Source organism: Peromyscus leucopus, chromosome 3 (genome assembly GCF_004664715.2).
Source record: "Peromyscus leucopus breed LL Stock chromosome 3, UCI_PerLeu_2.1, whole genome shotgun sequence".
NCBI lineage: Eukaryota > Metazoa > Chordata > Mammalia > Rodentia > Cricetidae > Peromyscus > Peromyscus leucopus.
In genome coordinates this window covers 39,197,479-39,215,754 of record NC_051065.1, presented here as the reverse complement: position 1 = coordinate 39,215,754, position 18,276 = coordinate 39,197,479, and the positions used below count along the sequence as shown (strand labels likewise).

The window sequence follows — 18,276 nt, the reverse complement described above, 5'->3', positions numbered from 1 at the left end:
TTTTTTTTTTTTTTTTTTTTTTTTTTTTTTGCCTCGTGTGGTTTGTCTGGCACATGCAGCTTTTCCTTGTGATTATACACTTCACTCATGTGACTCTTCTTAACCCTCAGAGAGTAAATTGTCTGAGGCTCTGAATAAAATTGGCTATGGCATGAGACTTTAGTTCACCTCATTTTTTAGGTTCCATTCTCCCAGATTCTACCACCTTCAGAGTGAAACAGGTATCCATACCTTCCCGCAAAGGGGAAAGAAGACTTCAGGGGTTCTCAGGCTTCTAGTCTTTATTTTCCGATCAGTTGACCCAGACTTTAGATTAGGATTTTGATTTTGAGGTTTGGCAGGTTACCTTCTAACTCTGTCAATCCCCATTTAGCCACACTAGGTTTTCTTTAACAATATTCTGCTCAATTCCAGGAAAGACCTTTTAAATAACACTATATACTTGAACTTTTACTACCCTAAGAACTGTGTTAGCCACACAAACGAAATGTTCACAGAAAATGTTCTGACAAGACAACTTCCCCAAAGCTGAGGCTTTAGAGCCAGTGAGGGCTTTTTATACAGATGTTAAACCATGCTTTTCCTTCCTTACCAAAGCAACTAGGAAACTATGTATAAGTGTTCTTTGAAAACTGATTTCATTAGTAAAGCTGATTGGCCTTATGGGATATTATTTATGATTAAGCGTTTAGACATGAACTAAAATTGAAATATTTCTTATATATCAAAGTGTTTAGTACTTAGTTTTATAAACAGTAGGTTCAGTCTCATTACTGTAATTTTGCTATGGGCTGAGTCATAAATACATATATTAGTGTCCTTAACCTCAGGAATTTGATGCTGTTCAGAAACAGTTTTTGTTAGCATACCTATTATCTAGTAGTAAAAGGCTAGAGAAACTACTTAGTGGTCCAAGGAGAGTTCCCTACAGCAAGGGATTAGCCAGATCACTGACAGTATTGCCAATGTTGAGAAGTTGCTTCTATACCAGCCTGTAAATAAATGCCTCTCCCAAAGACACTTTAAAAAATGCATCATTTCTGGAACTCTGAGGCTTGCCAGAGAATCCTGCTTCATTAAAAAGCTGTTCTTTAGCTGGGAAGGTGGCCCAGCTGGGAGAGGCACTTGTGCCAAACCTAACAACCTGAGTTCAGTCCCCACAACCCACATGGTGGATTGCAGCAAGTTTTCTTCTGACCTCCATACACGTTATGACATACATTTACCTCTCTGCCCCTCCCCCTCCTACACATGCAAATAAGTAAATGTAAAAAATATTTAATTAGATGTACATGGAATTTGTATCTACAAAAGAAAGTGAAAATTTGAAATAAATGGGACCACAAAGATCTGTTTTAATCTTTAGTTAGGAAAAGGAAGAGAACAACCAGCTGGCTGGTAGTAATGATGCTACAGAACATAAGATGTTACTGAAGAGCCAGGACAGTATACTCTGGCTCAGAGTAAACATACAGTGCTTTACTTCTTAGGGTATAGATGTCAAAATGTATAACACTTAATTTTGAAAACAGTATGTTAAGTGTAGATACTGTAATTTTGGTATGGGTGGAGGTCCTACAAAACGGTAGTTCTCTAGCTGTGCTCTGAGGAGTATCAAGTACACCGGATCTCATTGAGGATGGGCCTGTTCATCTCTACATTTAAATACATTTCCATTCCTAGACTCACTAGTCTAGATTATTTAGTCTGAAGATATATTATTAAAACATGAAAAGTACTTCTGCCTAGCAACTGTTGACTTACTTCACCCACAATAACCGTCTTCACTCTTACTGGCCTTTACCCCCTCCTTTTTTCAAAGCTTTCCATGCAAAAGCATGTGGTCTGCATTGCCCTTAAGGAATTTCATATTTTCCTCCCTGGTGCAACTGTCTGTTTTGCATTAGGTTACTACCTTAGTTAGTGTTTCTGTTGCTGCAATGAAACACTATGAGCAAAAAGCAAGTTGCAGAGAAAAAGGTTTATTTGGCTTACACTTCCATATTGCTGTTCATTATTGAAGGAAGTCAGGACAGGAACTCAAACAGGGCAGGATCCTGGAGGCAGGAGCTAATGGCCATGGAGGGGTGCTACTTACTGGCTTGCCTCACATGGCTTGCTCAGCCTCCTTTCTTATAGAACTCAGAACCACCAGCCTACAGGTGGCACCACCCACCATGAGCTGGGTCCTCCCCCATTGATCACTAACCGAGAAGATGCCTTACTGCAGGATCTCATGGAGACATTTCCTCAGCTGAGGCTTCCTCCTCTCTAATGACTCTAGCTTGTGTCAAGTTGACACAGACTAGCCAGTACAGCTGCTAACAGCTCTTACCAGATATTTGCTGACATTTGGATTGCTCCAAAATCGGGCTGGCCAGGAGCAGAGCCAGCGATATCTTCTCCATACTCTCCCAACATGGCAGCCCTGCAGCTTGCTTGAAACAGTGAGGAGCCTGAGTTTATTCTGCTTCTAGTAGTCCAAAGTAAATGTATCTGTGGGAGAAAACAGACAAAAAAATCAGCCTTCACCCAGAAAAACACCTTAAGCATTCTTCTTGGATAATTCAGTGTTATAATTTATCAAAAACAGTACTTCCAACTGCTCTTGGGTGTACTTGGAAGAGTTGTAGTCTTGCCTGAGCAGGGCTAAAGTTCCTCTCTACTCATGCTGACTAATTTCAGGGGACTTTCAATTCATCATTACATCAATAATTTAACATATTTTCTTTCATCTAAATGTGTCCTGGGGCAGGTACGAGATAACTTATATACCGTAAGAAGAAAGAGTTCTTTCTTGCAGTGCTCAAAGTTACATATGATCTGCAGAAATTAAACTTTAGCTTAATTGAAATTTGGTTGTAATTTGAGATTTTATAGCTTCCTTGGGCCACCTGCTGCAAATTTTAATGAACCATTGAAGGATTACAGTATTTACAAATGCCAATTTAGTTCTGTTCTCTGATATTGCAAACATCACAACACTTCTTTTCGTTTAATGTTGGCCTCACAAAGTTGCAGATATCCCCCAACATACCTGTCCACCTTCCAGAATGTTTGCACTTTGATTTTTTGTTAATGCGTGTTATATGTACACACTGGAGGGGTGTGGTGCGCTTGATGATGCTTGAGCACAAAGGTCAGAGGAGGACTGAGCCTGTGATTAGGCTGGTGGCCATCAATCCCTGTGACCCTCCTGGTTTTAGGTGTGTGTGCAGTTGTACGTGGCTGCTTCCCTAGGTGCTGGCCATGTGTGCTCAGGTCCTCACACTGGAACAGCAGGTGGTCTTATCTGTTGAGCCATTTCCTTAACTCTAGCTTTTTTTTAAAAAAAAAAAAAAAAAAAAAAAAAAAAAAAAAAAAAAAAAAAGATTTATTTATTTATTATGTATACAGTATTCTGCCTGCATGTGTCCCTGCAGACCAGAAGAGGGCGCCAGATCTCATTACAGATGGTTGTGAGCCACCATGTGGGTGCTGGGAATTGAACTCAGGACCTTTGGAAGAGCAGCCAGTGCTCTTAACCGCTGAGCCATCTCTCCAGCCCCTAGCTTTTGTTTTTAATAACAACTTCATTTAGATATAATTAACATATCTCAATGTCAACTCTTTAACAAATGATTAAGTTTTCTTTATTATAACCACAAAATTATGTAGTCTTTATTAAAATTTTCAAAATATCTTTTCTCACCCCAAAAGATACCTTGTACACATTAGCGGTCACTTCCACTTCTCTTTCTCTGTATTTTCTGAACCCAATAACTGACCTCCTCTCTGTACATTTGCCTATTCTGGACATTTCATATAAATGGAGTCACACAATGTGTAGCCTTTTATAACTAACTTTTTTCATTCAGTATATGTTCATGGCCTCTCAACATTATAACATGAAAATTAAGTACTTTGTTCCTATTTATGGTTGAATAATATTCCATTTTATGGATATGCCACATCTTATTTAGCCATTCATCTGTTGGTGAACATTTGTTTCTACTTTTGTCAACTATTTGTGACACTCCTCAAAATATTTGTGTACACATTTTTTTTTTTGTCTGAACATAACAATTTTAAGTTGTATGTGTGTGTGTCCCCAAACATGTGTGTCTGTTTCCATGTGGAGGTCAGAGGTTAATGATAGGTACCACCCTTTTTCACTGTCTGCCTTCTATTTTAAGACAGAATCCCCCTCTCAACTTAGTTCACTCCTTAGGAAAGACTGGCTGGCTACCAAGCCCCTGGGAGTCTCCTAGCCCTGTGCCCGACCTTCAGAGTGTACGTGAGTACTGTCGTAGTTGGCCTTTTGTGTGGGTGCTAACAATCGGCACTCGGGGTCCTCTGTTTATGCGGCAAGCACTTTATCATGCCTTCACCGCAGGCTCAGTGGCTCTGTTTTTCTTTACCTCAATGCCACACTGATTTATTTACCGTAACTTCGTGGTCAGTTTTGAGTTCAGGAAGTACAAGTTCACGAATTCTCTTCTTTGTGGAAATCATTCTGATTCTTCAGAGTCCTTTGCATTTATACTAGAATTCGGGACCTGTTTGTCAATTTGAGGGTTTTTTGAGATGCATTGCACTTAGCTTGTAGATCCATTTGGATATTATTACCATTGCACTTCTTGTTATTACCAATGCACTTCTCATGTTACCGTGACAACTTAAAGAAGCAAGGACTTGTTTTGGCTCCCGTCTAAGAGCACAGTCCTTTCTGGTGGAGGGGGCATGGTGGCGGGAACATGGGCCAGCAGGTCACATGGCCCCTGAGTCAGGAAGAGGGAGGAGTGGATTATGGGCCCGGTTTGCTTTCTTCCTTCTTCCTTTGTGTTCATCCAGGACTCCAGCTCGTAAGACTGGCTTCACAAAAAATGGAAAGTATGTCTCCTTCTGTTATCCAAAAGATGTCATTGATTGTGTAAAGGTCATTATTTATCCAGAGTGTTTTGGAATTCACCAATGAAGTGATCTGGGCTTAAGATTTTATTGTGCAAGTTTTGGGATTTTGATGTGTGTATGTGCCTGTTGGTGACTGCACATGTGCACTGTAGTATGTGGAAAGAGCTTATATACAGAAGCATGTTTCTCTGCCAGACAAGTGGGTTTTTTTTATTAATTACTTGAGAATGTCATATAATGCATTTGATCATATTCATCCCTGAGCCCTCCCCTCAACTCCTTCCAGAAACTCCCTCTTATCCCTATTCCCTCAAAATGTTGTCATCCCTTTCCCCCCATAGGAGCATTACCCTTAGAGAAAATTGACCTTTCTTTCCTTGAATCCATCAACTCTCAATAGCTGCTCAACTAGGGCTGGCACTTATCGGCTCCCACTCCTACCCTCCATGATGGAATGTGGACTGGATTGATCTGTGGTGTTGAGAGGACAGCATCGTTGTGAGTTCGTGAATGCAGCTATGCTGTCCTGTCCAGAAGACACTGACATTAAGTGTGCATGTATGTTGAAGCTGGAGGTTGATGTGGATTTCTTCCTCAATCATTTTCTACCTTCGTTTTTGAGACCGAATCTCTTGATGAGCCTGGAGCTCACTCAGTAGTTAGGGGACCTGCCTGTCTCTGTCCCTCATTGCTGGGGTTACAGATATATCCCCCCATGCCCAGATTTTATGTGGGAGCTGGAGACACAAACCTAATTCCTGTTTGTATGTTTGCAAGTGCTGTATTGACTGAAACATCTTCCAAGTCCCCATTTATTTTTTTAACTTTAAATTGCAAAGTCAATCTCTTTTACTTAAAGAACTATTTACATTTTTTAACTTCTTGGATAAATTTAAGCACTGTCTATCTTTCTAGGGAAGATATATATTTCATTCTAGCTCTCTGGTTTTCTGTAAAAAGACTTTATGCTCCCTTGTATGCCTTATTTCTTTGGCGTTAGAGATAATGCCCCAAGGCCCTTCTTCCTTGTAACGCCCAGGCCATTCTGAGGTACACAGTGGGTTCCCATTCACTGCAGAATCAAGGAGTGTATTGTGTGTATTTTGTTGGTGTTGTTGACCAGTGATCGCTTCACTATCTTGACTCTGGGTTGTTTTTCTTGCTACACTTTTCTCCATTACTTCCTGAGAAAATGTACATATGAGATGCTTTATTCCTTCCCTCTGAGGGACAGATGTGCTGGAGCCACACTGAAATTAAAGTGCTATTTTCTAAAAAAGCGTGCTGGCTTCCGGGTGACAGATGCCACACCTGGGGATGTTGTATTTGATTTTGAAAGGTGCCTTTTTCTTTTCCTGGAAGTTCTTGGATCTTCCCTTTATCCTTGTTGGCTTTCAACTTTCTGACCATTTTATAATGAACAGAATGTGTCTGCCTCACTTCCCCTGCCAGGTTGTTTCTGACCATCTTCCTCCCTTCAGCCCCAGGGCTCAGTTCTATCCCTTTCTGACTTAGTGTTTCTGGAACAGTAGCTCAGGGTTGTTAGTAGTTTCCTAACATTTGTTTCATTTTACCCATACAAACACTTCACTTATGTCTATTCTCAGATTGTCATAATTACTCCCTGGCACACCTAGTCAACTTGTATTTAACAACTAAAAGTAAGTATTATACCCATATTTGAAAGTTTCACTGAGTATTTTCATACTGTTTTTATATGATCAAGTCAGAAGCCATTAAAAAACAGTCTCAAATCCATGATTATTCTATTTATATAACTGATTTTATGTGAAAACTTGTCAATACTTCATTATTTGAGCTGTATAGATACTTCAGAAAAGCAGCTTTACAGATACTAAACAATAATATAAAATCCCATAGTAAATATTAAAAATAAATTCAAATTCCACAAAGTGCTCATATACCAAAATAAATTCTAAGTGGACAGAAGAAACTTTAAAATAAAATGGTTGCAAATATATATTTAGCTGAGTTGAGAATGAGAAAGTACTTCTAAGCATGAAAATCTTGCAGCAATATTAAGAGGGATTTGAAACATTTTATTACTTGAAAACTTAAAACATTTTTTTCAAATTTTAAAATTGTTTTATTTCATTTGTTGTGTGTGTTTCTGTGTGATGTTTGTGTTATGGGTGTGCACCTGTGGAGGTCAGAGCACAACATATGGGAGTCAGTTCTCTTCCTCTGCCATGTGGGGTCCGGGAGTTAAACTCAGGTCACGGGACTTGAGGAAAGTGCCTTTACTTGCTAAGCCATCTCACCTATCCCTAAAACTTTTTCTTAAAAAATAAAAGTATAAGGACAACAAAAGACCAATAATAAACTTCATTAGAAATATTAGCAACAAATATAGCAGTGACTAATAGCCTAAGCCCTTAAGGAATTCTCATAAATGTGTTAGGAAACCATGAAATTCTGTAGCACAAGTATGGACATGGGTAGTTTTCAGAGCTGTACAATATAACCCCAAACTCCCCAAATGTCCCCACTAACATCCAGAGGTTGGAAATTAGAAGTAACACAATGCCACTTGACTGGAAAGGGACGGCCTGGTAGGGGTACTGGAGATGAGCACTCTCCTGTTTCCTGGGTCAGTGATGAAGAGCACTTGCTGCTCTTCCAGAGGGCCTGAGTTTGGATCCCAGCAGCCCTGTCTGGCAGCTCACAGCCACTTGTAATTCAGCTCCAGAGAATCCAGTGCCCTCTCTTAGACTTCGTGGACACCCACATGAGACACTCACCCAGACACACACATACACTCAAATGGAAATGATCTGTTTTTTAAACTGAGAGAGAATGGTACACTTTTCCAGATAGGTTGTTATGTGAACTGTGACTCCCAGCTTAGTGAGCTTGGGCTGCTGTTCATAGCTGGGTAGCACATGCAGGAGATTTGGTTCCTCGAGGCCTTCTTGTGACAGCTGCCTCTCCCATATGCACCCATGCTGTCTTGTGCCACCTAGAGCTTTGGTGCCTCTTACTCTTCTTTTTACCTCCTCTGCTTTAGTAATATTTGTATGTCATAATTGTACATATTTGGGTATAAACTGATTATATAGCCCATACATACCATGTGGAGTAAGTAAAGCAAGCTAGTTAAGATATTTATCACCTAAATACTTAGCACTTCTCTGTGGTGAGCACATTTGAACCCTCTTCTCAACAGTTTTGTAGTGATGATTTGCTCACTCCCTGTGCTGTGCAGTAGATTTTTGTTTTAAATTTCACCGCCTTTCCTGACTCTGGTACCTTTTGGTGCTCATCACCCATACCTCCCCCAGACTCTGTGACCACCATCCTGATTTGCTCTTTGTGCTTATGCATTATAGTTATTACAAATGTGATAACAGAAATTCTCTGTGCTTGGTTTATTTCACTTCACATAAAGTTCTTCAATTCCATTCCTCTTATCACAAATGGCAAGATATCTTTCTATAAGGCCAAAATTACATCCTGTTGTGTGTATATGTGTATCATATGTTCTTTATTCCATCATCAATTTCAGAACATTTAATTTCTTCTTTGCTATTAGGGCTTATGAACATGGAAAAGCAAACATCTCTTCAACAAACTGATTTCAGATTTTCTGAATTAAATACCAGCAGTGGTATAGCTGGATCATAGGATGGTTTATATTTATTTTTTAACAACTTCCATTCTGTTGTGTGCTATGGCTATGATTTTATATCCCTATCAATTCTGAGCAAAGCTTCTCTTTTCTCCAAGATTGTATCAACTCCTGTTATTTTTGTGTTTTAAGAAATTGTCATTCTAGCAGGCACAAAGTGCCATTTCATTGTGGTTTTATCTAACATGCATGAAGTGTCGTTTCATGGTGCTTTTAATTTGCATTTCCCGATGATTATTGATCAGCTCCCATTTGAAAACAACTGCCTAGGAAATTATTCATGCAGATTTAGACACCAGTGCACAAAGAGGCCACTACAGCTGTAGTGTATGCAGCATAGGAAGGCTACATCTCAAGTGAGTAGCAGAACTTGGCATCATCTTGTGTTCTATTAAGGGCCATGGAGGTTTGCATCATAGTCTAATGAGCCCATGACCCCAGACAATGTGGAGTGGGACTTGAGTCCCTGTTTCTAGTCCCTGAAAGGATCCTGCTTGAGGATTTGAGGTTGAAACCTAAGTTGTAATGGAGGCCTCAATATGTTGGAGATGGCAGGACCATGACACGTCACTGAAGAAAGCTACAGACATGGGGTGGAGCCACTCCGAAGGTGGCTATGTGTGCTGCCAGTAGCAGAACCCAGATGAGTCCATCACAAGTCTCAGATGCCAGGCGTGCTGTTGTAGGGTTTGCTGTTTTCCCTGCTGGGCTACTTGCTTTGCTTTTGTTTCCATGCTCTCCTTCCTTCCTTCCTTTTGGAATGGGAATGTTTTTCTATGGTTTATAGGGGCTCACAGTTAAAAAGTTTGTCTTGAGTGGCAGGATCGACTTTAAACCTTTTAACATTGTCCAGGCTGGTGAAGACCATTGGGACTTTCAAGATCGACTAATGAATTCAGCATCATGAGTTGAAAATGAGGCCTTAGGGGAAAGGAGAATGATGTTATGATTTAAAGTGATGTGTTTGAGTGTCAAGTTGAGTTGTAATGTTTAATCTTCATTGTTAACTTGACTGGATTTGGAATCACCATGGAGGCACACCTCTTGGCATGTCTGTGAGAACATTTCCAAAATGTTTAACCAAAGAAGGAAAACCCATATCCTGTGACAGGATTTCTATCCAAGAATTCAGTGTTCTGATTTGACCAGCAAGGCTAGAAATTGCACTCTGTATTAGAACTTCCCTTGGCTTTGACTTTGCCATAAAGCATTTAACAGTCTTGCCTTTTCACTCTTTTAATATCCAAAATAGGTTTGCTATTTTGGTGTGTGTGTGTGTGTGTGTGTGTGTGTGTGTGTGTGTGTGTGTGTTTAAATTCTCTTTCAACTTAGTATCAGTATTTTCTGAAATAACTAGTTAGAATATCATTACCATAATTACTTATATGTTTATTGAAATTTTCATAGGATTGATCCACCCTGAAGAATAAGAAGTATGTACTTTTCAATTCTGTATCACAAAGCAAACACTTGAGTAAGGTCAATATAACCCTTGACCCATGGTGCAAATCCCTGTCTTCCCATTACAAATCCGCTGTTTAAACTTTAGGAACTATCCAGCTTGAGCTGGAGGTGCAGCTCAAGTGTGGTGTGTGCTTGCCTATGACTAGCATAGCTCTAAGTTCCATCCCCAGCACCGCACGAAGCTAAGTATGGCAGCAATGCCTATTATCCTAGCAGTTTCCAGGTACAAACAAGAGGACCAGAAGTTAAAAGACCATCCTCAGCTATGTAGTCCAGGCTGTAATACACAAGATCCTGTCAGTTTATTTTGTAGATTAAGAAAAGGAGACTCAACCAGGCAGTGGTGGTGCACACCTTTAGTCCCAGCACTGGAGAGGCAGAAGCAGGCAGATCTCTGTGAGTCCGAGGCCAGCCTGGTCTATAGAGCAAGTTCTAGGACAGCCAGAGCTACATAGAGAAACCCTTTCTCTAAAAGCAAACAAAAAAAAAAAAGAGATGCACAGAAGCTAAATGACAGGGCCTGGATCATGCCAATAATGAACAGGAGACCTAATATAAAAGCCCTGCTTCCTGTGTGAAGCTGGAACTCTTTATCATGCTTGGAGGTGAGAGCACAATACTTTGCATGGCTGTTTCAATACAAAATTATCTTTTGTTTCATGTACTTAAATTATTACTAATTTAATTATTAAAATATCTATATGTAGTATTTACTTAAATTGTTGCATAAATTCTTTGTTCTTTATCTTGCTAAAAAAAAATTATACCTTACTTGAAAATAAGACATTTGGTGATATCTAAGGGCAGACAGACACTGTAATTACTGAATAATAGTGGGAATCCCTGCAGGTGCCACACAGGGAAGTGAGCCCTGAGAAGAGATGAGAATGAAAACCCCATGCAGATAGACTTTGTCAACCTGGATCAGACTTCAGGGAGTCTAATGTCAGGGAATTCATTGTTAGCATCTTTAAACCAGAATACAATTCGGGAAAATGTTTCCAGGCAACAAGCAGTCTAATTCCAGGTGCACAATAATGCTTAAGGTGTGACTATGTAGAAACTCTTTTATAAAGTATGTGTGACCTTGAGGGTGGGTTCTATAGCTAAAAGGCCTAGAATCTAGTGTGGTCTCTGACTATAGCATAGAGGTCAGCAGGCCATAAAGTACGTGTGACATCTCCACTAAGGATGGGTAATGGTCTACGGGGGAAGAGTCTGGGATAATCATTCTGGGGAATGTGGGTGAGGTCTGCCTCTATAGCAAAAGGATCACCATGTTGTTAACAAAATTCACTCTCAGCTCTCTGGATGGAATGCAGGTATTTGATTTTTATCTCCTCCCTTGAGGAGATACTCCTGTGTGATTAACATTCCTGGTGCTCTTAGAACTTCTCTGTGAGTACAGGGACCTCTGTGTCCCCAACAGATAATCACCATCATACTGAAATCTCTTGTTTTCTAGGACAAAAGCATTTAGCTCTTTGACAGAAGGTAACAATGCTATGGTTATCAACAAAAGACCAATGGAAATTTGAAAGGAAAATATTATGAAATACAGTGTACATCTACAACCCCAGCACTGAAGAGGCTACAGGAGAAGGCTCTTGAGTTTGAGTCTAGCCTGGGCTATGTAGCAAGACAGTGATTTTAAAAGAACTAGATGCTGGGCAGTGGGGGTGCATACTAATCCCAGTATTTGGGAGGCAGAGGTAGGTGGAGTTCTATGAGTTAGAGGCCAGCTACAGAGCGAGTTCCAGGACAGCCAGGGCAACACAGAGAAACTCTGTCTTGAAAAATCAAAGAAAAAGAAGGAGGTAGAAAAGCGACTCAATGGTTAAGAGTGCTTACCGTTCCTGCAGAGGACTGGAATCCTCTGCAGTTTCCTCATGCCCACATCAGATGGCTTACAATACGTAACTCCAGTTCCAGGAGATCTGATACCTTTGGCCTGTGTGGACACCCGCACCTTTGTGGTGCAAATGAACACATGTAGGCACACATACATATACACTAATAAAAAATGCACCAGTCCTTTGAAGAATCGGCGTAAGTCAGTACCCTCAAATTAGAAAGCACTGTAATCTGAAGATGACACTATTTTTTTTCAATTTGCTTTCTTTGAGATATTTTGTCAAACACAGTTGACCCCCATTCTATATGCTCTCTGAACTGTGTCTTGGCAGTAGTTTAACATTCTGATATTACAAGAGGGTAGCTTTACATAGCTGATTAATGACTATCCTTTCCAGCGGTGAAGGAATAAGTCACTGTAGCCCCTCCTGGGTGCAACAGCAGAGAAGGGAGGAAGCAGCCACCATTGTCCTCAGGTGTAAGATGGAGCAGCTGCTGCTGTCCTTCCCGTTTATGTGAGCAAGTTGGATCATTCCATACATAAACAATCATATAAATATGATTTATTTCATAAATAAATAACAATCATATTAAACCTCTTTAGCATCCGTTCTTTGGTAATTATTGGATGGTAATAATGCACATAGAGAGCAAATTTTGAAGTGAAAAATATAGTTTTGACTTCCTTCTATGTTCAAGTCATGTGAATGGCTTCTTGATTAGGGTATTTTTAAATTAGTGATCCCCCCCCCTCCAGAAGCTTGAACTCTTTTGAGAGACTTAAGTGTCTAAAGAGTGAATATTAATATCTTTAAGTGACAGTAGTTATTTCAAGTTATCTCTCTTCACATATGGAGTGTGAAAGCCAGATGCTTAAAGAAGTGGTCCAGCGTCTGACAGCACATACTTGGCAGTGTGTGGTGTTTAAAACTGGCCCTTCTCAGTGTAACCAGAGCCTTAGCCCTGCACAGGAAGTACACACATTTAGTGCTCACATGCCGCGGCCCGCAGCTACTCCAGGAGTTCAGTTAAGATGATACTGCCTCACATAACTGCACGAGCTATTTTTAAAAACTGAATGTGGTGATTATAATGAACTTCTTCATTTGGGGAATCTATAGAATTTGTCAGATGATAAAATTGAACAGCCAAACATGATTTTAAAGTTACTAATTTAATGGGGACTCTTGTTGGCAGGCTTGCTTTAGAGATCTATATGTCTCCTGAGAATGTAAGTACTCATTAAAAACATTTTGAGAAAATTGGTCTATACTCCAGAACACTGAACAATGAGGATATTTTCTGATATCATCTGAAAAAATTACTGTTAATTACAGAAAATTAAGCACAAATAGTACCAACATAGTTATTAGCACCACAGATTTGATGAGTTTTTCTCCAAAAGGAACTATAAATTATATAACATAACAATTATGATAGTGAATAAGACTTGTCACTGTATCCCATGGGTATCTACTCTTAAAAATATGGGGTATATATTCCTGAAAACATATTGTGGGTTAAAAATTGGAGATCTGCCTCTCAGAGTCTTTTAATATTTCTTGAATGTGTGTGTGTGTATGCACATCCATATTATAATACATACATTTCCATGGATTATTTAAAATCAGACTATCATGAATAATTTTGTAGATCTAAACATGTTCTGCATAGGCCTGACATCACCAGCACTGGCGGCCTGTGGAGGACAGGGCAGTCATCTCCTGGGATGAAGCAATGAGGCGTGTGTGCTCGCCACCTGTGTCTCTGCTTATTGCAGACCTTGAAACTCCTCCTGTATGGTGGGACATATCTATGTGACAGTCATCTGAGTGTCCTAAAGGTTTATAAAAGGAATGGCACCCGTCATTATTGTCTGTCTGCCTGCATGTGTGCTGTGGCTGAGAATAGAGAATAGGTAGGTGTTAATGTTAGTGTTGATTTGTTTGTTGTTTTCCAGGCATGCTCTCACAGTGTAGCCCAGATTAGCCTCCAACTCACTGTGTAACTCAAGATTGCCTGCCTGATTTTGTGGCATTCATATGCTTTGGCTTTCTGAGTGCTAGGAGTACTGGTATACAATGCCACACCAGAGCTGGTATTTTAAAGAACAAATTTCCTATAGTTGCTGGTTTTGTGGTCAAGATTCTAACTAGAACCAGAAAATAAGGTAGTTTATCCATAAGATTAAACTAAAAGGATTGAAGTAGAGCCCAAGCCAGAGCAGATATGACTTCAAAGGACAGACCCTGAAAGCAGGCACTCCCTCAGCAAGGGACAGAAAGCTGCCACTTGTCATTTGAGTTGGGTTAGTGAAAATGTAATATGGTGCTTAGAGAATTCACCACTGGAGTTCTGACATCATCTCCAGTTTTGTGACATTTGTAATCATGCACTAGTTCCATGTCTCAGGAAAATGAGAAGAATTTTACAATCTTCACAGAGTTGTTGTCAGGGTTGAGTTGATTTAGGTAGAGCCTAGAACAGTGCTTAGCAGTTGGCAAATTTTAATTCTTAATGGATGTTACAATAATAACTATGGTATATACCAGCTACGCTGTTATTGCTATAGCTATTGCTTTTCCTAAAGAACTTGGGATAATTGCATGGAGCACATGGCATGCAGTGCTCCTTGAGACAGCTTTTAATTACTGAGCCATTTCCTCAGACAGCAGTAACTAATGAGAACCTACTCAGTCCTGGTACTCTAGTTGCATGGATCAGTGCCCAAGCACTTCCTGGTGCCTCTCCCTCCTGTGGCTTCCAGGGAGACTCCTGCAGGAACCACAAACCTGAAGTCAGGTCCCATCTGCCTCGAACAGGCAGTGTGGCCTGCAGTAAGTCTTCAGGTTCCTTATTTCTGTGCTGTTGAGAGCTGGAATAGCCCAGTGGCTTTCCAAAGGCCTCAGGAAGATGTAGGGAATGGATTATGCAGAGCATGTGGAAGAGGGGCTAATTCTTCAAAAGCAGGAAGTTCAGGTTTCCTTCTTGGAATTCCATATGCATTTGGTGAATGAAAACCACTGCTAAGTAAGCTTTGGCTTCTTTGGAGTAAATACCCAGGAGAGGTATAGCTGGGCCATATGTTAGGTCTGCTTTTAGTTTTGTGAGGAATATCTGTGGTGACTGCCACAGAAGCTGGACTGGTTACTATTCCCACAAGTAGTGTGCACACCATAGTGTCTACAACCTCACCAGCATCTACTAACCTGGATGGGTAAGATGGAATCACAATGTAGTTTTCACTTGCATTTCTCTGGACAGTGGTACTGAGTGGATTTCGTATTTCTTGACTACTAGTATTTTTAAGAATTGTTCATCCATTTCATTAGCCCATTTGTTAATCTGAGTTATTTAATTTTTCAGGGTGGGTGTGGGTGTGGGTGGGTGGGTGTGTTCTTTATCAAAGAGATCCTTGCACATCAATGTTTTATTCATGAGGCATTATTCACAGCAGCTAAGCTATGAATCCAACCTAGGTGTTCATCAACAGAAAAATGGCTAAGGAAAAGACCATTTATAAACACAATGGAATTCTTCCCACACATACAAAAGAGTGAAGTTACAATGTTTGCAGGAAAACAGACATGATAGAAGATATTCACACTAAATGAATTAAGTCAGTCTCAGAAAATAACAAATACTTCATCTTTTAATTTCAAGTCCTAGACTGTGGGAAAATAAAACCTTATATGTATAGAATACATGAAAACAGAAGCAAAACTACCCGTGGAACAAAGGAGGTCAGAGGGAGCTGGGGTGAGAAAGAGGGGGCGTAGGGCCTGGGAAAAATAGACCTAAAGTACCTTATATTTTTGTATGGAAATTGCCTTTGTAACCAGGTTTTTGTTTTGTTTTGCTTTTTATTTTACATCCCAGTTGCAGTTTAATGAGTTTTTTTAAAGACAAATTATGTTTTTTTTTTTTTAAAAAAAAAAAAAACTTTTAAAAAATAGAAGTTTTGCCTAGATGAACTCAAAGGTTCCCTCAGCTGCAGCTACTCTATATGTGCTAAAACGTTTGGTTTCACTGAACCAAAGATGCCGAAATAAACCTATGGATAAAGGCATTAAATCCCACATCCGAGGACGCTGGGTAGCTGGAGGCATAGGATGGAGTACCAAGGCTCTGCTTTTTCACACTCGAGACAGAGGTAAGGGCAACTTCTGTTGTGGGCATCTCATCTCAGCGCTCTGACACGTCCTGTTTGTGCAGAGCTGATGCTAATTCATTCAGTGGACAAAAAGCACAATTATAATAGGAACATCACCTGCTAACAACAGTTCTCTTAAGCACTATATGCTGTAGAGGTTCTCTTGCTGGTTAGTGATTTCTGAAAATATCCATTTCAAATTAAATGTTTACAGTTATGGTGCAGTGTTACTGTTAGAAGTAGATGGGAAATCGATCTCAGAAGCACTTGGTTCAATTGATATGGAGAATGGGTGAGGTAAAAAGTCACCACTTTTTCTCTGGACAGAAAACCTGTACTGATTAATGACTCCATAGGATATGTTTATAACTTGGAATAGCCAAATGTTTAGGCCTCATTTCAATTTTCTGAAAGTAAAGAAAACATGTATGTTTATAAATACATACACACACAAATACACACAGAAAAATGACATCTCTTTATATGCCATTTTGATAATGATTAGTATATAACAAGAACTTGACTCCTTTTGTAAGCTTCACATATGCTATTAGTTGCAGACTACCCACAAGCTTTCTCACCATTTCTGTCTCCTCTACATTCAAGGCTGCCTCTATTGTGCCATTGTGTGTATGTGTGCTAATTAAGGTATACTTTTCATAGTTGCACTGCTATAGAATGTTAGTGTGGAGCCATATTACCTATTAACACTTCAGCATGGACTGTTCCCTCATTATTTTCAGATAGTTGAAACTTGATTAGTGGCACTAGGGCACAAGAACAATTCCATGGAGAACAGAAATCAGAAAGGCCCACAGCATGAAGTGAAAAGGTTCATCCACATGGAGCCAGGCGGTCCTACTGAATCCAGCGTAGATTGGGATATTGACCAAAGGGTGTCCTATGGAGGAGTAATGAGAAGACCAAGGTTTGCACTCTCAGGAGTTAACCAGTGTGTTGTCTATAATCCATCTCCAGCAGATGTCGGCAGAATCAAATTATTTTTGTCCTAGGGTGATTTGGGCAATAGTAAAGATTTAATGTTAATATGTTTTTAGATAGTAAATGTATTTTGTATGGCTTATTTTCTAAAATCAAGTTTCTCAAGGGAACATGATTTTCAGTTCTAATTTCATTTAAATAATTTATTTCACCTCAAAATAATTCTTTTGAAGGGAAAACAGCTCACATATAGAGAACAAGTAATTCTTCCTTTAATAAGGCATTTCCAATTATAGCCATGGAATAACAAATCTGCCATGAGGATGCTGGTTTTTTTTTTTTTTTTTTCAGTGTTCCATATGCATAGTTCTGATTAGGAGGGGAGATGTATATCTCCTGCAAATGTGAATTACACCCAGTGGGTGGGGGGAAAAGGTGTATTTTATCCTGACAAATTTTTTTATTATTATAGAAGCTCAAAATAGCCCTCATTTTTGGAAAACATTATTTTAAAAATAATTTTTTGCCTTATAAAAATAATTTTTTGCCTTAATTCTCTATGCTATGGTGACCATTATTTCAAAAATCTAAAAGCACTTTCAGAGAATCTACCAAACTTATTAAGTGTCCTTCCTTTACTTCTACCCTGCTTTGCTCACGCCTGCTATTTCCAAAAGAAGCCTGCAGATGTTACATTGTCTTCCTAAAGACCTGCAGATGTTACAATGTCTTCCTAAAGTAAGATGTTACAGTGTCTTCCTAAAGTAAGACCTGAAGATCTTACAGTGTCTTCCTAAAGTAAGACCTGCAGATGTTACAATGTCTTCACAAAGTAAGACCTGAGGATGTTCCAGTGTCTTCATAAAGTAAGACCTGCAGGTAACAGTTGGCCCTGGGGACTAGACTTAAGCCTTCATTCTGTTGTTTACTTGCACTATTCGTTTAAAAATTGTATCTGCAGATTTCAACTTATTTTTAAGAATACTTTAATATCACATATAGTATTAAAAATAATCTTTTCCTACTCAATTTCCAGGGCTACTGCGACACACAGGGGCCAGGTGATTTTCAAAGATGCGTTAGCCCAGCAGCTATGTGAGCAAGGAGGTAAGAGCATGTCTGCCTTGTTTATGTTAGTTGTGTCTAAATTATTCATGGCAGATCCTATGTCTTGTACACTGAGCTGGCATTTCATTAATGTTGCTTTATCATGATGTTTTAAAATTGAATTATTGACCACTTCATATTCCTGCTAATTGTTTATTAGTAAAGATTGACTTCTGAACATATTTACTGTCAGCAAAAAAAACAAAAAAAAAAA

At 39.5% G+C, this 18,276-nt stretch overlaps 1 protein-coding gene across 3 annotated transcripts in view; it reads left to right on the top strand.

Moving 5' to 3' along the window:
• The window catches only part of Reln (reelin), a 457,868-nt gene that overhangs the window by 186,561 nt on the left and 253,031 nt on the right, over positions 1-18,276 (top strand). For all 3 annotated transcript variants that reach the window (XM_028890934.2, XM_037203573.1, XM_028890933.2), the window contains exon 4: positions 17,992-18,062. In XM_028890934.2, coding sequence (XP_028746767.1) covers positions 17,992-18,062 — 71 coding nt within the window. The remainder of the gene's footprint in view (positions 1-17,991; positions 18,063-18,276) is intronic.